This window comes from Lissotriton helveticus, chromosome 6 (assembly GCF_964261635.1).
Source record: "Lissotriton helveticus chromosome 6, aLisHel1.1, whole genome shotgun sequence".
In the NCBI taxonomy this organism is placed as follows: domain Eukaryota; kingdom Metazoa; phylum Chordata; class Amphibia; order Caudata; family Salamandridae; genus Lissotriton; species Lissotriton helveticus.
In genome coordinates, this window is record NC_136067.1 from 237,323,371 (window position 1) to 237,347,690 (window position 24,320).

At 42.0% G+C, this 24,320-nt stretch overlaps 1 protein-coding gene across 1 annotated transcript in view; it reads right to left on the reverse strand.

The window, feature by feature from the left end:
* Window positions 1-24,320, reverse strand: part of LOC144762471 (adhesion G protein-coupled receptor F5-like) — a 937,058-nt gene that overhangs the window by 575,932 nt on the left and 336,806 nt on the right. The window contains exon 9 of the mRNA XM_078647684.1: window positions 336-428. Within this exon, the coding sequence (XP_078503810.1) occupies window positions 336-428 (93 nt within the window). The remainder of the gene's footprint in view (window positions 1-335; window positions 429-24,320) is intronic.

A 24,320-nucleotide genomic window follows, 5' to 3' on the forward strand; every position in this document is an offset into this window, starting at 1 on the left:
CTTGAACTATGTTGTGGAGGCTGTGTTTATCTTTTTGTGGTTGTGGGTGGGCAAGTGAGTGAATGGAAGAATAAGTGGTGGGTGGATGAATGGGTTCTTGAGTTGAAAGATGAGTGACAGAGTGCATGTATGATGACTTATTGAGTGCGTAAACCTATCAAGGACTGAGAAGAAACATTCATTCATGAGAAAGACATAATGGCATTGTCACTGCTTGTTCTCCAAAATGTTCTTATCCGCAAAAAGACAATTAGAACAATAATATTCCAGTATATAGACAAAGGAAAATAACTCAGGTTTAGATTTAAAAATGAAAATAAACAAAGAAAACATACTTCCGTCTCAAACTTGGTTTTATAAGAGATGTACTTTTTTGATGTTTTATTATTTAGATCCGCTGTAAATGTTTCCAAGATTGTAAGCTGGATCTTGTTAGCTGTAAATTTAGGAGAAAAGAAATTAGGGGAGAGTTCACCACCTTGTTAAAATCAAATATAAATTGATCAGAATGTATTCTCAACATTTTACAACAAATGTATATAATAGTGACCCACAAGATGGCATATTAAATATATATAAATAATGTATAGCTAAGGAACTGTGCAAGTAATGGAGCAGCCTCTTATCCTTGAGCAAAATCTCCAAAAAAAGACAAATTAAGCCAAGTACAACACATCGTATAATAATTGATATGCAGAATGCAACCACAGTAAACATAAAATAATTCATGAACAGATGGATAGTCTGACTCCATTAACTCTCAAATCTTTATCTATTATAAAGATGGGTTCCTGAATGACCTAGGGACTGAGATAGCACAAGTGGCTACCCAGATATTTGTCCTCACTCCCCACTCCAACCATACAATGACTTGTGCTAATTTGGACTGAACACAGCTCACTATTTTTAGAATGCCTACATTTGATCAGTGAAGCCTTTGTAATGCTTAAATGAGGTAAAACACAATTACTACTAAATTAACAATGAAATACATTAGGTACCACATTTGATTCTAATACTTTCACTCAAGAATTTGTATTCATCTCTATGAGGTTTATTGACACATATATAAAAATTACAGACATGCATAGTACATGCTAAAGAAGAGTGACGAGTGACAACTGGCAGAGTGATACATTAGTGCCATCCTCACTTATTGCAATAACATCAAAGCAACACCATCATAAAGAAGATGCACACATCAGACAATCATGCTAAATATTTATTCAACAAACATAAAATCATAATATACCAAACAGTTTATGATACTTTTCTTGCATTCAGCTTTTTTGTAACAAACTGCAATTCTGACCGATAGGCCAAATTTAATTATAATGTTTAAAAAAAAGGATTATTTTGTCCATGTCACTGCAATCCTCAAAATGACTCTAGGCTGTGTACAATCCCAAAACCACTCCCAATCCTACTAGCTGGCCTCTCTGGTTAATATAGTTGTGGTTGATATGACAGAGGAACAGCCCTGTACAGATTGAAAGAGTTTATTCACCAACTCATCTGATGCTTTATGTCCTCTGAGACCAGATTCAGAATGTAGAATTATTTCAAGGCAGTGCCCAATATTGCACAGTGTGTTGAACCAATGCCCTGCAGATGTAGATCTGCCCAAGTAACCACAAGCGCCTATACGTGTTGAAAAAGGCTAATTATATTTGCAAGCCTACTGCCGTACTCCCGTATATCCCTGAACATGCAGAAATAGTTTTGCTGAGGAAAAGACCTGACGTAGGAGAGCTGACAGTCTTTGAATTCACTTGAACTTCTTCTCATGAGGAAGACAAACTAGCCCCACACCAGAACACAACCAAGCATCTATGCTCTAGGCTCTGGTATGGCTCCAGAATTAACTTCTCATTGTTTATAAGATATTCAACTTACCTTAATATCAATACTACACTACCATCTGTAGATTCATGATTAGGTACCCTCAGGACTGTTAACCAATCAGCAGATACGGATACCTCCGAGCATCTCTTGAGGAAAATAGCAATTGTTTTTTGGAACATATGAGACAGTACTGTCCAGACAATTTTTTCAGCAAGAAACCGAGTGAACATTATCTCTTTCCTTGTTTCAACTCTGGAACAAATTCTATTGCATTCTTCTGCATTAGGATTAACACATTCAGATGCAGACTCTGTCTCTTCTCTGGGTTGTTTGGAAGAGAAGTAAAAAACTATTTTCCTGGGGATGCCTCAGCAACTCTAAACATGGTCCTGAAAAACCACGTGACTTCCTCAACTGTTTTTGACCTCCTCCTGCCTTTTCTTGTGGAATAAAGACAATTTTTCGCCAACCACCTCTAAAGAACATTCTAATCTGGCATAGTCAGGAAAGTTGATTATCCCATGAATTCTAAAAAGTCAAAAGTGAGAACAGCGATGCCCACGGTGCAGTTTTTTGTATATATTAATTATAGGACAGATACCATTAATTATCTTTCCTTAACACAATATGTTATCTTCTGGATTAAATCAATCTTATATTTTAAATAAACTTCATTCCTATACATGCATGTTCATTAATTTAATGACTCAAACAAATTCCAAATGTACATTTCTTTATGTTATATTTATCTTTATCTTTTTTCTCTTATTTTTGAAAACACATATATATATATATATATATATATATATATATATATATATATATACAAACCTTTAACAAATATATATACACACATATATACAATATTTATACAAATCCACAAATTACAAATCCACAACTTACAAACACAAAAAAAATTCAAACATAAAGTAAAGAACCTTACTTATGGTTCAAATGCCCACACTCAATTCAAGTAAGGGATGTTAACCTATCATTATGTCAATACATTCCCTGTACATAGGTCACCAACACAAAGAATAATGGAGCTTAGGAATGTCTAATCTTTTCTCCCTCCATTTGTATCCAGCTCCTTTCCTGTAATTTCATATACTTTATATTAATTATCTTATGCTGATGCCGTAAACAAGCAGTCCACGCGTTTCAGCCTCTCTTTTGTTTCAGGCCTCTTCAGGACTTTTTGGGCAATTCAAACAAGTACTTCCTAGATTCTATCTCTCCCTGCGTGTATTATTCCATCATATTTTTTCTTTCTTTCTTTGCAGGTTAGATCACACCGCAATTCAATATCCATAAACCTCACTTTTGTTATCGGCAGCTGGGTTTCTTCAATCCACAGGCGATGTTTCTTGATTTGGCTATTCAAACAAAGGGAGTCGCATTACACATCTTCCCGCTTTCACACTTTCAAGGTGAATTCCCATGAATTCTGGCAGGTTTTGGAACCATCTTCTGAATGACTGGGCAGAAAACAGGATCTCTTAGATGATGGCCTATATCTTTTGTGTCTTAAGCATTTATTAGGTTTCTAGCTTTTATCATAGGTTTTGGACTGGTACTTAATTGGCTGCCTGTGTTTCCTGCTTTTCAAAGAGATTTTGATTGCTTTCTCCATCTCCTCTCTGTAAGAAATTGGGTAACTAGTTGTGCAGAATTTGAGGACTTCACAAGCAACAACAGGCCCATAATTGCCTCCTCACTGGGAACCAAGCACCCCATTGTAGCACTTGACTCTTTGAGGGTAGCAAAGCAGAGCAGTCCAAGGTCTACTCAGTGGAGGTGGTATTGACTTGTCATCACTATTCATTGACACACACAATAATACAACTCAATAAATAATTGATCAGCCAGTTCTTTTATTTGAAAAAAGAAAGGTACCATTCATTGCCAAACAATAATAATACCGAATACATAATTGTTCAATTATTTTCTTTGAAAAAGTGAAAAGTACATTTATTACACACACCACTGAAGACTATGCATTAATCTCCAAAAATATATGCATCCAGTAAACAGAATTCCCTTTGCTGACATTCAGAAATCATATCTGTTCCCTACTGGGTCAGGAACACCCCCAAATAAATCAAAATAACTTCCCTCCTCCTACACCAGATAGCAAAACACAAAATATAAGGGGGTTTTACTTTAAGTAAAGCAGGAGTGTTGGCTTTGTAAAGGGGTCGCCACATTAACATATGAGACAAGTCAATTGTCTTTTTCAAGGGGTCATCAAATCAAAATATAAGGCATGTTTATTGTCTTTGTCAAGGGGTCACTAAATTAAAAGACCAATAACCACAAGTTCTAAAATCACCATGATATCATTGAAATCAGTAATTGTGTTTAAATGTAATCACTATTGTCAATACAGCACAGCAGTGTTTATCAAAAACCACTGTCAGCAGTATGCTGTCAGTAAAGCATTAAAATCAACATGCCATGTGAGTTTTTCTTGCAACACTTTAGGCCTCGTAGAATGCAGCTACAGAACCAGCCACCAGAAGTCCCTGCACTCCAAGGTGTAAAGCCAAAACTCCAGCCTAGGAAGTGCTTGAAAATAAAAAAAAATCTCCCCAGATGAGATGAAAGGAAAGTTTTATAAACTGGATGTATGCCTAGGCGTCTGGCTGTAATTTAAGCTAAGCCGGAGGGAAATTTGGTAAGGATATGGGTTCGATGCGAAAAGCCATATTTTTAGCGATTTTCTAAACAATTGTCTATTGGTATGACTTTTCAGACTAATTGGTAGTGAGTTCCACAGTTTGGGGCCCAGATGAAAAAAGCTTCTGCCACCCCATTTTACAGTCTTCACACTGGGAACAACCAGTAGAGAGACCGTCGACGACCCGAGATTGTGTTGTGGAATATGCCATATGATGCGCTTAATAAAGTAGGCAGGTCCAGCATCATGAAGTGTCTTGGGCACAATACACATTGACTTGAATGGAATCCTTGCCTGAACCGGAAGCCAGTGCAGTTCTTGAATACTTTGGGATACAGAACAGAATTTGGGAATTATAAGTAGTAATCATGCTGCTGCATTTTGTAACGATTACAGTTTGCTAACAGTCCTCTTGTTTGCCCCTAAATAGAGGGCATTGCAATAGTCAATTTTTGATAACACCAAAGCAACGATGACTGTATTCCTAAATTTCATGGGAATGAAAGGTAAACATTTTCGTAGGATCTTCAGTGTAAAGGAACATGATGATTTAATACCATTGACCTGATCAGATAATGCTAAATTGTCATCTAAAATGACACAAATATTCTTTACCTTATTTATTTGGGATGGGCAAGACCCCGCTGCTTATGGCCACCAAGATAAGTTCCAAAAGGAAGTATACTTGCCAAACAAAACCATTTTGGTTTTGCCGGTGTTCAACTTCAAGCAGTTATCCCGCATCCACCTAATGATATCAACCATACAATCATTACATTTAACTGCCATGACCTCAGGCTTAGAGGATAGAGTTACAACTATTTGAGTGTCATCTGCATAGCAGATGGCAGTAAAGCCATAAGATCGAATGAGTTTTGCAAATGGGGTAACATAGACTTTGAACAAAGTTAGGGATAACGGCGATCCCTGAGGCACCCTGCAAGGCAGAGCAAAGGGTTGGGAATTATGTTCGCCCATCACTATAGTCTGTTCTCTATCTATAGGTAGGATCGGAGTATGTTAGAAGCTTTGCCTGCGATTCCTATTTCTGACAGGCAATGGATGAGTATTTGATGATTAACCGTATTGAACGCAGCAGAGAGGTCAAGCAAAATCAGTATAGCCTTCCCTCCGCTGTCCAATTGGACCGTAATGTCCTCGGTGGAAGCAATCAATGCAGACTCAGTGCTATGTAGGGGCCGAAATCCATGTTGCACAGGGTCTAGTTTATTATTAGACTCTAAAAAAGAAGCAGCGCTTCATTAAGAGCCTTTTCCAGAATTTGTGAAGGAAATTGCAAACAGGAGCTAGATCGGGAATTGCTAACCTCCATCGGATCATGTGAAGGTTTTTTCAGTATGTGCCTAACTAAGGAGTTTTTCCAGATGTTAGGGAAACATCCAGCATCCAGAATATTGTTAAGGAGGGGTGCTAAATGGTCTGCGTATGAAGAAACATGGCTGGATAGGGGTCCAGTGGAGATCCCAATTTTGTTGCCAGTATGAGACTCTCAACTCGTTCTGATTTTATGTGATTAAACTTATGTAAGCGGGCTTGAACAGTAGCTCGCCTTTGTTTGACATATCGTGGTTGTCCCCCACTTGGCAACTAGCAAACTCCTCATAAACCTTATTTACTTTGTTGTGGAAGAACTCAGCTAATTTGTTACAAAATTCGGTGTTAGGGCTGAATTGTTTGTATTTGCCAAATTCAGTTAAGGAAGATACGGTTTTGAAAAGTTCTCTAACTGAATTTTTAGCATAACAAAATTTCTCAGTAAAAAAGAGTGATTTTGCTTAGAATACTGCCTCTTTATACTTTTCAATCGCCTTTTTATAGAGGTATTTTTTCTGATGCAGAGTAACCTTTGCTTCATCCTTGTTCCTGAACCCTAGATTTTTTCTTTAAGTCTTTAAGCTCGGTTGTATACCATGGGGCTGATGGTTGCTCTCTGTGCTTATGAATATGCCTCTCTGGGGTAATTTAGCGACAGCAGAATCAATCCAGCCGTCAAAGTTTAGGGCTGCAGAATCAGGGTCTGTATTTAGACAGGGATTATGGGCACCTAAGGCGAATTCAAGATCTGGAGTGCTTATTTCCCTCCAGGATCGTGCTGTAACCCTTCTATTGTTGTTTGATTTTGTTAAGGGGCTGTCCAAGAAGTGATAACTCAAAGAAAACTGCGCTGTGATCTGTCCAAGTCATAGGTAGGGCTCTGTTGAATTTTATCTGGGCATGATTGGTAAAAATGCCATCAAGAGTATGATTACCTATGTGAGTTGGCTCTGTAATGATCTGATGTAAGTCAAAGCTCTTCAGACCATCGATCAATTTGATGATATCTCTACATTCCGTAGATTCTAGGTGGAAATTAAAATCCCCAATAGGGAGAAATTGGGATATTCCATACACGATTCCATGACGGTCTGTATGGAGGAAAGAAAAGGATTCCTGAGGCCAGTTGGTCAATAGATTAGAATCCCATTGAAAGCTACCATGTTATTGCATTTAAGGGTAAACGGAATAGCTTCTTCCACCAGTCGAGGGATGACAGCAAATGATGTCTTAATGTTGGTGCGATGAACAATAGCAGTACCCCACCCTGTTGTCCTTCTCTATCAATTCTAAACATATCATAGCCCTTTGGTATAGCTGTGTTAAAGTCCGGCTCGGAGGAACTGTTAGTCCAGGTCAACGTAAGGAACATTATGTCCGCGTTATGTTGCTCAAAGAAATCAGCAAGTTCATATTTATGTTTGGAGTGTGGCCTGGTATTAAGTAGGACACATGTTAAAGCGGTCTCCTTAACTCGTACATGCGAGCAACAGGCGGGTTAGTAGACCTAGTGTTGTTGTTAAGAATACTGACATGATTCGTATCGTTAGCAAACTTACAAATGGAACAGTCTTGTACAGTAAAATCCTTATAAAAATGAAATGGCTTACATTCCTTTTGCTTACTTCTAGCTCCCATGTTCAACAGTGTCTCTTTTGAGTAGGCTATAATGGGATTTTGAGCAGGGTTTTGGCGCTCGGCGCATTCCTGCCGTGGACGGATGCAGACAGCCTTGCCTTTTGCACACCAGCGGTGCTCTGCAACGTGCGTCCGCTGTGCGTTCGCGCGCTCATTTTTTAGTAAAATGCGGCTACCAAGTAGTACATTAACCAAGATGGCGGTACCGTCAAACGCCGATCGGAAGAGATCAGAAGCAGCAAGTAAAGTGCAATTTACGTTAAAAACAGATCAATGCACAAATAAAATACCCCCTGGAGCCATAACACAGCTCCTTGCTTGGAAAATAACAGCGCTCTTGGATCATGGGACCTGGGAGACATAGGATTAACTTGTTAAGAGTTAATCAAAGGGGGATCAGAGGGTAAATAAGTACGTTTCTTTGCATGATAAATTAAAACAGTTGCAACAACATATATAAAAAAGTGAATAAAACAAGATTAAGAATTGCTAAATAGACAGCGATTCATTAAAGCGTGTTTCCCAACATGCATTATATGCTAATAAAAATTAAAAATTGTATGTGTCAGCTGACAGTATGTGAAGACAGCCATTCACTTCTCCCATAAGCAAAATTTTGGACCCCAACCTAAGTTTTAAGATAAAGAAGGATAAAACAGCTGTGTCACAAACCGGCTAGGTGGGCTAATCTCTTGGCCTCTTATTGATTGAGTTTGGCAAGAAAGTGCAAATTGCACAATGATATGCAAATTCGCAACTGTTAAAATTATGTTACATTGTATCTGTGCAAATTAAGCAGCTCATGTGCAAATAGGGCCACACAAAAGTTGTAAATTACATTGTATTTGATGTAAGATCATTATTGCACTCTTAAGATTTGGGACCAACACTTATTTGAGTGCTGCTGGGGTGTAACTGTTTATTTTTAGGTAACATCCACAGTTCCTACTGGGTGATCACTGAGTCCTTCAGCTACATCTCTGCTATTTAGAATTTGTTCGGCTATGCTCAGAAACCTTACCTGGTGGCAGCTTAATTGTATATCCTCACCCGAAAAGCACACTATTACTGCCTGCCTGCCTGCATGTCTGTATTCTTTTAAGGTTGAAAAGTGGCCTCAGCAGTGTTCTCCCTCAATAGGCCAAGCTGATCTATGGAGTCTTCCAAGTAGATAAGAGAAGATTCTGCTAGCAATCTTGTTCTTAAGGTTCCTCAGTGCCACTGCTGTTGCTGTGCCTATCCTCCATATTGCTTCCTTTTGGGCAGTGAAGGTTCCTTTACTATCTATAATAACTCCCAGATATGTGTATTCATGGATGGCTACCAACTGTTGTTGAGAGCCAAGTGTCAGCAGTAGTCTCCTTTAGCCCTCAATTGATTCAAATGCATGACTTTGGATTTGCCCAGATTTATGCTCAAGCCATTTTCATCTGAGTAGCTTTGTGTTGTGTCTGGTAAGCGATGGAGGCCAATTGGTGTTCGACTGGTGATTACGAGATTGTCATGTTATAGTAGGTTTGATAGGACAAGACCCTCACCCCATCTGTGGGGCATGGGAATTACATTTGTTTAGCCTAGTTGACAGGAGTACCATGAAGATGTTGACCAGGATTGGAACTAGTACACAGCCTTGTTTCAGTCCAATTGTGGTTCGAATCTTTCTTGTCAGGTGGTCTACGGCCTCTAACTTTACTTTAACCCATGTGTTTGTATCCATGTGTTTGAGCGTAGGAGAATTAGGGGGCATATCATCAAGCCCCAGCGATAATTATCGCTAAGCGCACTTAGTGCTAGGAAAATTATCGCCTGGTAGCGTGGATTTTTATCACTGAGATAGTGTGCTATCAGCAACGCTTATCTCAGAAGTGATAAAAATCCTCGCGCTAAGTGCCAAATGAGAGATTATCGCTGGAAAATCAACGATAATCTCTCGAGGTTTGGTGTTAGCTTGATGATAGGGGCTCACAAACTTAGCCATGATATCCACCTTCCATTGGATATCATGGGTAAGTCAGGAAAATACCAGGTGTAAAAAAAGCAGCGCTAACCGCGGTTAGCACTGCTTTTTTTATCACTAACAGGGTTAGCGATATCATTGATAATAGGAGAAATTTCGCTTAACAACATTTCTCCTATTATTTTTCTCTGGAACGCCCCCTTTGAATCTCATTAGAGATGCAAGGGGAAGCGTAGAGAAAAAGGGTGCTAACATGCGAATTTGCGTGTTAGCACCCTGTTGCTGATAGGGAGATAATTTTATCTCTGCTTTCTTGGCTTTTAAAGCCACAAAAACAGAGATAAATCCCTTGATGATATGCCCCTCAGTGTTTCAATGGGAGAGGCAGAATATTCCATTTAGTATGTTTTAAGCGATTGAAAGCTGAGCAATATTTGATAAAGCAGCCATACAGAAGCTGCTTAGCTGCTGTTATGGCATCAATCAGCAGAGTTAAAATATTAATGATAGTCCCCATGTGTCTACGGAAGCCTGTTTGGTTAAGAGGGATAACTGCTTTTTATCTTACCCAGTTTGACAAGTCATGCAAGATGAGCCTGACATAACATTTAGCATCATTGTCTATCAGGGCTACCAATCTGTAGTTTTTGGCCTCATTCCTGTCGCCCTTTTTGTAGATTGGGGAGATAACTATTAGCCCCACCATGGGGCTTGAATTTTTTCTGATTGAAGAGTTCATTTAAAGACTGGTTTCAGCACTTCCACCCAGTAGTCCCGATCTAGTTTGAACAAGATTTGGGGAATTCCATTAGGGCCGGCATGCCCTCTCTTCTTCCATGGCTATTTTCTTGGAAATTTGGTTGGCACAATGGTGGATGCCTGGTTATTGTGTGTTTGCTAGCCTTTGGGCCAGTATTGCCGCCAGGTTCCTTCTTGAAGTGACCATCGAGAAACGTTGTGCAGGTCTCTTCAGTCAGATGTGAACTGATCTCCTAGGCTGTTGGATTTTGTAGTGTGTTGATCGCGTTCTAAAATCGTGCAATATTGTTGCTCTTGATGTCGTATAGAAGCCTGGCCCACAAACTCTATCTTGATTCTTTTTTTGAGTACCCAGATTAACCTTTTATGCGTTGCTTTTAATTGCCTCACTTCACTTTGGATTTTGGCATCATTAGAGTCTCTGTATTGCTTGAATTATTGCTTTCCTAAGCTGATTTACTATCCCTTTCTTTGAGATGGAGGGGTACCCATGTCGAGGATCTGCTATTCATTGGTCCTGTTCATGGGTCTTTTTCAGCTGTATGTGCTGCTCGTACTGCCTTTGTAAGGCTTCCCCATCCGTCTAATGCATCAATTTCTCCATTTTATTTTTCCTGCAGGGGAATCTTTGCTGAATCCAGCAGCCTTTCGGGGTCATAGAGTTTGCATTTAAGCCTTATGTTGTTGAAAGTGCTAGACATGTTTACTGGCTGCATTGGTATTGTAAACTGCATGGACATTGTAATCTCTTGTGGGAGGTGGTTGCAGTGGTCTATTACTCCTATGGGATAATCTGATACTTTGCAGAACATTGGGAGTGATTCGTAAGTGTAGTCAATTGTGGTGGTGGTTGCCGTGTTTTGGAAAGTGGCAGCTGGGATCGATCTCCCAAAATATGGCAGTTTAGTGCATGGAAATTGAGGTGTTCAAGGATCCCTAGGAGTTTCTTGGCTAGCTTTATTTGTCATCCCCAGTTATTCCCATCCTGTGGCTTAATAACCTAAGTGCCCAACATGTGCATGTTAAAATCACCAGATATTATAAAGTTGGATTTTTGCTCTTTCATTAGTATTATGGTTAGTTCCTCTCCCATCTGGTTGATTCCCTTGGCCTTGCCTCGTGGGTACAAATAAACGTTAATTAGTACCAGATGTAGGTATTTAGATAAACCTTGTATCATTACTCTTAAAGCTTGTAGTGCAGTAAGCAGTGCTAGCTTGGTAGATAGCTCATTGACTCTGTATATGCGCTTTGTTGAGGTATAGATGGCCCGCCTTCCCTTAAAATGTCCAAATTGGGCACTTTTGATAGCTGGAGATGGTGTAACTTAAATCCTTGTGGGTGAGTTGGTTGATCAAGCCCTGTCTCTTGAAAAAGGATAAGATCGAACATATGTAGGTATGGCAGTAGCTCCAGCTCTGTTATCTTATTTCCCACGCTTTTTATATTCAGGAGCAGAGACATAGGTTGTTTTTGCCTTTGATGAAGCAGTCTTACTTTGCTAGGGATTATGGCTTCAGGCGTTTATTGTCCTAGCTAGCCAAACCCAGTCTTGCAGTACTGGCATTCCTGTTGAATATGTTCCAGGATCTAGAGGAGCGGTTTCCTTCTTGTGCCTCTGGTTGTGCTTCAGTCCCCCCTTTGCATGGAGTATGACAGCACCATGGCATGGTCATGCCAGAGTTTAAGATGTATTATATTATGGACAACAGGGTTAGACCCATATAGTCAAAGGGACCTGGGTAAGTATTTTGTTATGGACAGAGGGGTCCCAGACTGAGAAAATAGATAGTGTCAAATATATAAACAATGAAAAATGAAATAAGAAAAAGTTGACAGAAAGTGCAATGTTTTATTCACAGTGCACTATTAACCTTTTTATGGTTACACAGTAAACATCAGAAAATGAAATCAATAAACTTTTTGTTTTTAGTTGTTTGCCCAAAAAGGAAGAAGGAGGGGGAGGGGATTGTGTGGGGTATAGTTAGAGATAAAATAGGTGTGACTCACTTTTACATGAGTTTGTGACATTAAACATACATTGAAATTCATGTATACATTCTTGTCCGATGGTCCCCATCGAAAGGGGCCTTGTATGTTAAGCACAAATCAGATACAGTTTATTAAACAATCAAGCTCCTAAAGGGCTGTATAAATCACTCTGGAAAAGGAGTTGATGGGGTAGATAGCAGTCTACGTTTCGACCCATGGATTTGTAGGAAGATTGATCCTTACACGGCGGGTCTTCATCAGGACAAGTGAGGGAAGGGCAAACCTCCTGCCGCAATGCGGATCAGAGGGTGACTTGCTGCGACCAAAGTAATTCGTCGGAGATCTGTGGCTTCACATAAATCGCTATGATTTTCCGGCAGCCCGTATCTGATAATTCAGATTACTGAAACTGAAGGGAGGTCTCGTGGCATCGCTCGTTTCCAACCCGTAACCATTGATGATTTGTGCTTAACATACGAGGCCCCTTTCGATGGGGACCATCGGACAAGAATGTATACATGAATTTCAATGTATGTTTAATGTCACAAACTCATGTAAAAGTGAGTCACACCTATTTTATCTCTAACTATACCCCACACAATTCCCTCCCCCTCCTTCTTCCTATTTGGGCACACAACTAAAAACAAAAAGTTTATTGATTTCATTTTCTGATGTTTACTGTGTAACCATAAAAAGGTTAATAGTGCACTGTGAATAAAACATTGCACTTTCTGTCAACTTTTTCTTATTTCATTTTTCATTGTTTATATATTTGCCACTATCTATTTTCTCAGTCTGGGACCCCTCTATCCATAACAAAAGAGTTTAAGATGGTCCTTATGCCTAGTTAGCAGGGGCAGCGAATACCTTGGTTTATAGATGGGCAACAATTTGATTCCCCAAGTGCTCAGTTGTTCCCACTCATTCAAAATCCTATTAGCTATACCAGACAATCCCCAAATCACTTTAGTTGCCTCATTGCCTATGTGATTATTAGGCTCCACACATTCTATTGATTCCAGATCGCATGAGCTTAAATTCTCCAAACCGCTCATTGACAGTAGAAGCTGTAAGATGTTCCCCCTGTTTAGTATGTCCGCCTGGCCTTTGCTCTTGTATTCCAGATAGAACAGGGTAGCACACGTTTTAGGTGTTGTCTACAGCCCTTCAGAGGTTACTGCTTGTTGTGCTCTTTCTCTGGGTTCTTGAGAATTCCATAGGCCAATTTGTGCTGCATCTGGGCCGTGTCCAAGGATTAAGTCAGGCCCCCTTTGAGGGGTTAATTTCTACCCCTGGGTTTCGTCCTTAGGTCTTATGTTTGAGGCTGTTGGTTCTTACGTGGACTCTCCCCACAATCATTGGTCTCTCATCTATAGTCACATTCCCTGTCGTAGATGGGCTAGGTTGCACCTGCATATCTGCTGAAGTTCAAGTGTCTCTTCTTTCTTTGTGCACTTCTCTTACTCCCCATGTGTCCCTTATCTGGACTGTTATCTTAAGAAGTTCTCTTTTATACAGATTGCCACCACCTCTTCCTTGGCTATCCCCTCAGTGGCGGTTGCGTTGTTGACCTCTGGGGCAGTGTTGCTCACTTGCCTTATAGGCTTTGCATGCCCCGCTGATCACTGACTCCTGTTGCTTCTGCTCTTGTTCTCTCTCTATAATTGCTCTCCTCGATCTTCCACAACCAGAGCCTTCCACAACCTGCAATTTGCTGTTGCATTATCTCTGGCTGCAAACGAGATGGAACACAGTTTATCCCATCATTGCTTGAGCAAAGCACTGCCTGGCATCCCTTAAAAAGGTGAACTTTGTGTAAATCTTTGGTTGATGACCTGAGATCATCGCAGTGTAAGCAGCCACTGGGCTTGAGTGAAGGGGCAAGGCTGGGCAGCTTTTCTCTGCCTGTTTCCTTTTCCCTTTTCCCTTCTTTGCCACTTTACAGTCTTTTTTAATCTGGTTTTGTTCAGATCTGTTGCCTCTCTCTCCTAGATCTCATATTGATCTGTTAGCCTGTTGATTGGTGCTAGATCTTGGGTACTTTGCGGCTCATTTGTCTCAATTGACTGAATAGCTCAGCTACTCAGTCGTCTCAATGAACCCTCTTGCCACTGTAGTTGCTGTATCTAGTTTTGCTGGGCAGGAGCTGGAGTCCCATGATGATAGGCAAAGTGGCACGGGTGGCCAGGGTGGCAAGCAGCAAGCTGCATCACCGCCTGGGGCAGCTGCTTACGCTACTTCCGCCCTTCCGCTGTGGTTCTGCAGCTATCAGCTAAGTCACAGTGCAGTTCTTCACAGCGCCACTACACCTCTCCTTCAAGGGGTCCACCAAGGATGCAGGGAGGGGCATCAGGACGCTCTGCCTGAGGTGACAACATCAGTGATTAGGTACAGAAGTTAAACTGGGGGTTGAACAGTAAGCCAACAGCCGTAGGGTGGCCTCCTCCCTTTTATGCTGACTGCCTCACTTAGAAAAACTGCTGTATGAAATATGGTGGCCGGGGGTCAAGCCCTCTGATGTCTTCTCTTCCCCCTCTGGCTGCAGCCCAGACCAGTGCTGGTATTGATAGTAGGTCAGGCTCTTTTCCTACCAGCATCTTCAGGCCTCACCTAGTCTCAACACTCACAGACAAGTGAGATGTGTGGGAAAAGGGTCGATTTCCACCAGTTCTCGCTCTCTCTGCTCTCCCTGATGGAAGGGCTGCTCACCTTCCACCTCTCCCAGGTGTAAGAGCCCCTCTCTTTCTGATACCGCTCTGCCAGCAACAGTAGCACTCTCTCGCCCCCAACACTGACTGACGGAATGATGTGCTGTGTGCTGTGCAGTTCTGTAAAGGCTCAAGTGCACCCCCCAGGTCAGTGGAACGAGAGGTCAACTAAAGCAAGAGCAGGAGTTCTCCTGAGGCAGGCAAGGGGAGGCAGTCACCGCGTTAGGCAAGCAGGCAGATGAGCCTGTTCTGGAACACCAAAAATGGCTCAGAGGGGGTTGCTGCAATCCTGCAGCCCCCAAGCACTTCTTCAACCATGGTAGTGGTCCCCTTGCCCCGCCTGAGGCACCACAGGCCAAAGAAATATGCAAAATAGCCACCTGCAGGGCATTATAGGGCTCTCCAAAAGGGTGAGCCAGGAATAATAAATGAGCAGCTCCAGCCACTTTATTCATGAGCATGCGCTGAGCATCTTGATTTTCTTCTCTTCTTTTTTAAAAGAGGTGTCCAAAGCCCTACCTGGGACACCACAAGCCTTTTTTTCATGTTGGATAGCCCACACCCTCACTGCTCTACTGGCTCCTCGCCTGGCTGACACTGTACTGGGGATGAGGGGTCCCTGGGGAGGAGACCCCATGCATGCCTGATACCTGTAAATGTAAGCCTTTTGACACCAGAAATTAATGCATATTATGTACTGATGCGAGTAGTGTAGGGTTGGGTGTGGTATTGCTCCAACAAAATGATGGAAGGGAAATTACTATAGCCTATGCCTCAATGTCATTGAGAGATGCTGAGTTGTCATAGTCCAACACTGAAAGAGAAGGTTTGGTGTGTTGGTGGGGTGTGTTTCATTTCTGAAAGTTTGTGTGGGGTACTGACTTTGTGATCCGCAATGACCATCGACCTTTGGTGGAGGTGTTTGCTAAGAAATGTGTTGGAAAGGTTTGCTCTAGAATTACAAAATGGGTTTTGAGGTTAATGGAATACATTTTCAGGATGCAGCATGTGTGAGGAAAGAACGTAATTGCCAACTGCTTGTCCAGGTTACCAGCAGGAACTGAGGATGAGAGGGTTGAAGTGGAGGAGCAGTGGCTGGTGGCTAGTGTGGATGCAGTCACTGAGGGTCTGATATCACATTTGGAATGGGTAAAGGCAGTTAGAGAGCATACCTCCTTACAGGAGGTGAAGCAGTATTTGGCCATGGGATGGCCAGCTAAGGGGAAAGCATCTGATATGGCTGAGTCATTCAGGAATATTGACACAGAGTTGTCCGTTGTGAACAAGGTGGTTTTTACAGGTGACCTGTTGGTTGCACATGAAGGACTGAGGAGTCGCATAGTGAGTTTAGCTCATGAAGGTCATGCTGGCATGAGTGCTACTAAGCGTAGGGTAAGGGACTGAGTACTGTTGGCCCAGATTATACAAAGGAATTGAAAGGGGCGGTAAGAGATTTTCTATCGTGCTTGTGGTGTGACAAATAGCAAAAGATGGTAGGTTATTCCCAGTGGAAGTAGATAAAAATTGATTCACTCTGGAGAAAGCTGAATTTGGATATCTCAAGTCCATTCTGGATATTGAGTTAGTGTCCCAAATTTGCCATGGTGGCCATTGATTATTATTCCAGGTGGCCATAGGTAAAGTTTACTGATTATGTTACATCCTTTGATGTGATGACATTTTTGGAGGAATTATGGCACAGGGAAGGTGTAGTAACAAATATTGAGGTTAGAAACACTAGCCTCCAGACTGGGCGCCAAATTCACAACGAAAACGTCGTTTTCTCTCAGTAGTTCATGTATATTTATTCAGTTCATACAATATAATTCGAATCAATTTGCTTGTGCAACATTACATTGTCATCCTTGCCAACATAATCTCCTTCTTATGTCGCCATGTTATTTGTAACAATCATCCACTTAATCGTGACACCCAATGCATTTCGGGTCGAACAAAACCATGACCCTTCGTCAGGGGTCTGCAAATGGAAATCAAACAGGACCAAATTAGTCACCCTCAGTAATCCACAACTGTACAATGTTCTTAGCAACAATGCGACTGAAAGAAAACGGAAAGGAAAAAAGTGTGCTGTTTCAGACAGAAACTTCCAAATCACCAAAAGAAAATTCACATTGTTATAATATCAAAAAGCGGGAGCATAATCCACCCCAACGGTAAGTGAAACCATTATCATAACTACGCTCACTGCCCTCCTAACTGCATTACTAACGGATAACCCACATATAAGTAACTTACGAGCATTTGGACGCGTTCGCGCCTCCGTGGATTCCAAAGTTTTGTCAACATAGTTACATCGATGGTTCTCATAGGGTGAGGATTCAGTCACGTGATCGCGACCACAACCAATGGTGTTGCGGCACTCCGGTCACGTGAAATGAGTACTCCGGCTTCATAACAAAATGCATAATCACGCTACAATTGAAAATAAACAACGATAAATGTGAAGAAAATCCTCATACGTTAGACTGCAAACCAACATCAAATAAAACATTTGCATGAGCATTGATACCAAAAGTGCGCTAATTTGTAAATCAAAACTTGCCATCTTCAAAAGTTACATTACCCGCATAAATGGGGAACAGAAATTTGCTGAAGCCAATACTGTAGATCAGTGTATTATAAAACCCACGTATGTTCAATACGATCATTCAAACCCACAGGCTGGGTGGAGTTAAGTTTTTTGATCCAATAGAACTCTGCTCTCAGTCTCTGTTTTACAGGATCCATGTCAGGGCGCTGTTGGATTGACTCGATCACCATGAATTTCAGTTGCGAAACTTGATGATTCATCTCTTTCCAATGACTCGCCACAGATGATTTTAAATTGTTGAGTCTAATGTTGCTCTTGTGCTCCGTAATGCGGACTTTCAGTTTGCGTTCAGTTTGACCGATGTATATTTTACCACATGGGCACTTAATCAGGTAAACACAATTAGCAGTATCACACGTGCTCGAATGTTGCAATTCAATTGGAAAACCTTTGGTCGGATGCATCAATGTTTTACCGCAAATGACATTATTGCAGTGGGTGCAATTAAAGCATTTAGACATACCTTTCCATGTTGTCTTCTCCTTAACAGGAGTATTGAGAAGTTCTTTAAGATTTTTCGATCTTTGGTAAGCGAACGTGATGTGATCATTGTATAAACCTTTAAGGTCAGGTTCAGATTATATCAGATGCCAATGTTTATTAATTGACCTTTTAATTTTTTTGGAATCCGTTGAGTATTTTAATACGCACAGTTTTCTGTGCAGTCTGTTTGATTTTGGGTGCCAATAGGTCAATTTGCTTGATTTTATCTGCTTTCATTATGGCTTGTTGTAGGACATCGCTAGGATAACCTCTCTGTTTGTACTTAGCAGTTTGCTGTGTGATGGACTTTTTGACTTCCTCTTCATCAGATGTGATTCTCTTGAGTCGTATATATTGAGATGTAGGCAAATGTTTCTTGAGTGGCTCAGGGTGAAAGCTCTGGAATAGAAGACAAGCATTTCTGTCAGTCGGCTTCTGAAACACTTTGCTACTGATCTCATAGTTGCTTATTGTGATTTGCACATCAAGAAAAGATATGGTTTCATTGGAAATAGTATGAGTGAATTTAATCCTTATATTGAGACTATTCAGCATCAGCGTCCTTGTATGACGGATATGCAGTTGGCAGTATTGAACAAAGGTACCACATTCGTTCCAACGTACAGATCTAATGCTGGTGAGACTGAAATTGCTCTTTTTAAGTTTTTTAGAAACTTGAAATTAAGATATTTATTTAAGGACATTAGTCAAACGTCTGTCATCTCAACATGGGATCAAGATTTCAAACCACCGAGTACATTTTGTGCACCCACTACGCACAAGACCCTAGAGGCATTTGAAAGATCTGTAATGTCAGATATCTAAAAAATTCCCTTCAGCAAACCCAAGAGAAACAACTTGAATTCTAAAGAATGGAATACACTGAAGAACTTAAGCCAAGACAAAAGCTTGACCTTTCAGAAAGCAGACAAGGGCGGGGCCCTGATAATAATGGATACGGAGTTCTACAATTCGAGTGTCAATTATCATGTTCAAAATCAAGATATTTATCTACCATTAAACTCAGATCCCACACAAGAATATCAAAAGGTGTTATATCAGATTTTGGATCATGCTCTCACAATGAAATGGATCAGCCAGAAAACACACGCTTTCTTTCATTTAAAATACCCAAGAAGACCGCAACTATACATGTTGCCTAAGATACATGAGGACCGTATCAGACCACCATTTAGACCCATTGTCTCGGCCTGTGGATCTATCTCGGAACCAGTAGGAAAATTTGTAGATAAGTTTTTGCAACCTCTCGTCCAAAAAAGCGAGACATATATTAAGGACACGACAGCCTTTTTTAACATGCTAGACAATGTAAATTTGTCGCAGGGAGAGATGTATTGGTTGTGTACCATCGACGTCGTTTCGCTATATACCTCTATCCCTCATAGAGAAGGTATTGAAGCACTCGAATGGAGACTATTGCATAGTGACCTTGAGGAACATCAAAGAATTTTGACATTGGAATTAATTCAGTTTGCATTATATCACAGTTATTTTGAGTGGAACGGACAATTTTTCAATCAATCCAACGGAACATCGATGGGTTTTGGGGGGGCCCCCTCATACGCTAACATTTTTATGCAAAAATTTGAGAGGGACCACATTTTGGAAAATCAAACATGGATAGAAGGTTTGATCATGTTCAAACGGTTTATTGATGACATTTTCGTGATTTGGCGGGGATCCAAAGAAAAATTGGAAAACAATATCATGATGCTGAATAGTCTCAATGAAAGGATTAAATTCACTCATACTATTTCCAATGAAACCATATCTTTTCTTGATGTGCAAATCACAATAAGCAACTATGAGATCAGTACCAAAGTGTTTCAGAAGCCGACTGACAGAAATGCTTGTCTTCTATTCCAGAGCTTTCACCCTGAGCCACTCAAGAAACATTTGCCTACATCTCAATATATACGACTCAAGAGAATCACATCGGATGAAGAGGAAGTCAAAAAGTCCATCACACAGCAAACTGCTAAGTACAAACAGAGAGGTTATCCTAGCGATGTCCTACAACAAGCCATAATGAAAGCAGATAAAATCAAGCGAATTGACCTATTGGCACCCAAAATCAAACAGACTGCACAGAAAACAGTGTTCGTATTAAAATACTCATCGGATTCCAAAAAAATTAAAGGGTCAATTAATAAACATTGGCATCTGATACAATCTGAACCTGACCTTAAAGGTTTATACAATGATCACATCACGTTCGCTTACCAAAGATCGAAAAATCTTATAGAACTTCTCAATACTCCTGTTAAGGAGAAGACAACATGGAAAGGTATGTCTAAATGCTTTAATTGCACCCACTGCAATAATGTCATTTGCGGTAAAACATTGATGCATCCGACCAAAGGTTTTCCAATTGAATTGCAACATTCGAGCACGTGTGATACTGCTAATTGTGTTTACCTAATTAAGTGCCCATGTGGTAAAATATACATCGGTCAAACTGAACGCAAACTGAAAGTCCGCATTACGGAGCACAAGAGCAACATTAGACTCAACAATTTAAAATCATCTGTGGCGAGTCATTGGAAAGAGATGAATCATCAAGTTTCGCAACTGAAATTCATGGTGATCGAGTCAATCCAACAGCGCCCTGTTAGACCTGGCATCATTGGCATGAGTCTCTCCTCCATTTTTTCTGTTTGCCTCCTCTGTTTACGATGTTTTTTGCTGGTATATGCTTTGGGCACTGTGCCACTGCTGATCAGTGTCATAGTGCAAGTGCTCCCTATGTGAAATTGCTGTATTGATTTACTTCCATGTTTGGCTTATTTTGGTTTACTATCAGTCCCTAGTAGAGTGCACCAGGAGTGCCAGGGCTTGTAAATACAAATGCTGCTAGTGGGCCTGCAGCACATGTTGTGCCACCCACAAGAGCGGCCTAGTAAAAGTATGTCCGAAGGTCTGCCATTGCCAGACCACGTGCAGTCTGACTGTCACGAGGACTGCGCAAGTACACCTACTTGCCAGTCCCTAAACCTTCCCTTAACTTCATGTTAGTCACCCCTATGGTAGGCCCACGGGCAGGGTGCATTGTAAGCATAAGGTAGGACAAGCCTGACAAGGTTGGCATGTCCTAATAGTGAATTACATCCATAGTCGTTTTTCACTATTGTGAGGTAGCCTGCTCTCCATCAGTTAGAATGGGCTGCCAGGATTATTAAGGTTATAATCCTAGCGGGCTCGGGGAGCATAGTGCAATGTCAAGTTTGGTATCCCTGAACTCAGGGTTTAATAACGCATCCGTTTGTGTGGATGGTTTTTGGACTCTGTGTTTGAAAATAGCACTTTTAGAAAGTAGCTATTTTCTTGTCTAACTGTCTACCGGTCTCTGCTGGTTCTGGTGTGCTTGTGACAGGAGCTGGGTGGCTCCAGAGAGTCTGAATGAGTCAGTGTGGGATGAGTGGGGCATTTGCATTGAGAGTAGGGGAGAGTAGCTCTTGATAGCCTGCCCTGCCTGATACAATGTTGGCTCCGCCCCCCTGCCAGGCGACTGATGACTCTGTGCTTGCCTGGGACTTTCCTGGCCCGCCTCCTGCCGGGCAGCTGATGGCCCTGCCCCTGCCAGTGACAATGCTGGCTCCGCTCCTGCTGAGCGGCTGAGGACTCTGCCCTGCCCAGTGAATAGGCCAGGTGCTCTGGCCTGGCAACACCCACAACAAACCCAGGATGGGGGGAAATTCCCCTGCATGGACAAAGGGATCAAAGCCAAAAAGGGGTATAAGAGAAGGACCCCTGAACCAAGAAATCAGATCACTTCTGACAAGGAAACCTGAACCAAGGACAAGAAGCCTGCTGATCTAAGGACTGCCTACCCCTTCTGCCAGAGTGCTGTTTGTTGGGGGAATCCTGCATTGCTTCTTTATTTTTGCCAAGGAACCAGGAGAGAGGAACTTTGTGTGTACTCTCACTCTTTGCTGAGAAAATCTCCAAGGGCTGGAAGAGTGCCAGTCTCCTGTTGAAGTCACAGGGCTAAAGGACTTCATCTGCTTAAAGTGCTATTTGCTGGGATTTGTGAATCCAGCACCTCTGAAAGAATCCAGCAATCTCGACGCCGACGGACGCCGCCGAATCCAGCTCGACATCGTGAGTAACGGCTCCAGTGTCCCGCTTCCTCGACGCCGGCCGCCGGGCCCGATCGACGCCAGCAGCAACACCAGTGAGTAGTGAGTTCGGCTCCAGCTCCAAGTGACCCCGTGTCTGCACCGCTGCTGATCGCATCGACTTCGAGCCCTCTCGACGCCGTGAGCGCTGCTCACTCTTGCAACATCGACATCGACGACGCCGTATCCTGCTTCATCCCGTGAGCGCTGCTCCCGCCTGACTTCGGTCGACGCCGCTGCAGATCGCCCCGACTCCGAGGCCCGATCGACGCCGAAGACGCGACGCCGGACATCTCGACGCCGCTGATCATCGAGTGCTTCACTTTTCCAAGGTACTGTGTTGTTGGGGTCTGTGCGACTCCGGGCTCGACGTAGCGCTCCTCGCGGTCGACGCCGAACCTTTGGATTAACTTTGCCTCGACGTCGTGTGACTCCCGTGTGGGTTACATTGTTGCCAAGAACTTTGATTTAGAGAAGAAGAGTTGCTTTTGATACTAAAGACTTTTGTGCTAAGAAGAAACCGTGCTTGAACTATTATTTTTCCTTCCAAGAGTATTTATTAAGATTGTGGTATATTTTTGTCGTTATTTGGTCTTGTGCTAAGCCTTATATAAAAATACTTATTTTTATAATACTACTGTGTCGTGTCCATTTGTAGTGTATTCACTTTATTACTGTATGTGGTCATAAATGCTTAACGCACTGCCTCTGAGATAAGCCTGTCTGCTTTGCCAAGCTACCAAGGGGGTGAGCAGGGGTTATCTAAGTGTGTGATCTCCTTGCCCTGACTAGAAAAGGTGTGTCCCTATTTGTCAGAAGTGTATACCTCTGCCAACTAGAGACAGCCGCTTCTAACATTGGTGGGTCAGCGGTGGGATTTTGAACTTTGCATTTATGACCCATGTGCAGTGATTAGTGTGCGCTACATAGTGAAAGCAGACCATAGCGCAGCCACAATCTGTTTTGGTTGGATATTCTATTTTTGTTCTCCGCTCTTCCTGAAGCTTGATTTTTGAAACTGCCAGTTTTGACCATGAGTGACGCCGGAGTCACTCCCCTTGTTGTTGTTGAGGAGGAATTTGATAGGAGTAAGATAAGTGATTATTCCTTAAGGGAGCTGAAATCCCTTTGCAAGCAGTTTAAAGTTCCTACCACAGGCTGCAAAAACAAACCAGAATTTCGCAAAGCATTGGAAGCCTGGTTAGAGGCCAGGAATCCCTCTGCCCCGGCGGTGGTACCGACAGAGGAAGGGGAGGAGGAAGTGCCCGTGACTGGGCCTGTATCCCCTCCTGGCAGCAGTGTTTCCTCCAAAGGTCTTTCCCCTGAAGAAAGAGAAGAAAGGGCGAAGGAGCGAGCCTACAACGTGGAAATGGCAAAACTTAAGATAAATGGGCAGTTGGAGATAGAGAATGCAAGAGGCAGGAGAGAAGCTGATTTGGAGATCAAAAGATTAGAGTTTGAAAGAGAGAAGTTAGCTTTTGAGCGTGATACCAAGTTGAGGGAGTTGGAGCTCCAAGCTAAAAAGTTAGAATTGAATCCCTCTGGTGGCAGCGTCCCATCTGTGCCTGCAGAAAGTAGGTTTTATTTTCCCAAAGATGTGATCAAAGATTTTCAGAAGAATGAGGATATTGGTCAGTGGTTTAAAGCATATGAGTTAGCATTGTTGGCCCACCGGGTCCCTGAGAAGGATTGGGGAGCGGGGTTGTGGGGTCGCTTTGTGAATGAGGGAAGAGATACCCTGTTAGACATGCCTGTTGAGAATAGGACGTCTTATGCTCATATGAAAGATGCTTTAATGTTAAGGTATGGCCTAACCCCAGAAAAGTACAGACAGGCCTTTAGAGAATGTAAGAAGTTGCCTGGTACCACGTGGGTGGAGTATGTGTCATATTTTTGCAGAGCCATGGATGGTTGGGTAAAGGGCAGCAAAGTGGAAAGTTATGATGCTCTTTATGATTTGTTTGCTTGGGAGCACTTGTCTAATAACTGTTTTCCAGAGCTGCGCCAGCACCTTATTGATAGCAAGATATCTAACCCTAGAAAACTTGCTGAAGAGGCGGACCGCTGGGTCAGTACCAGGGTCCACAAGGGTCCAGTGGGAGACTCAGCCAAAGGTGGGCAGGGTCCCCAGCAGAAGAGTGGGGGGGACAAGGGTAAACAGAAGGAGTCCCAG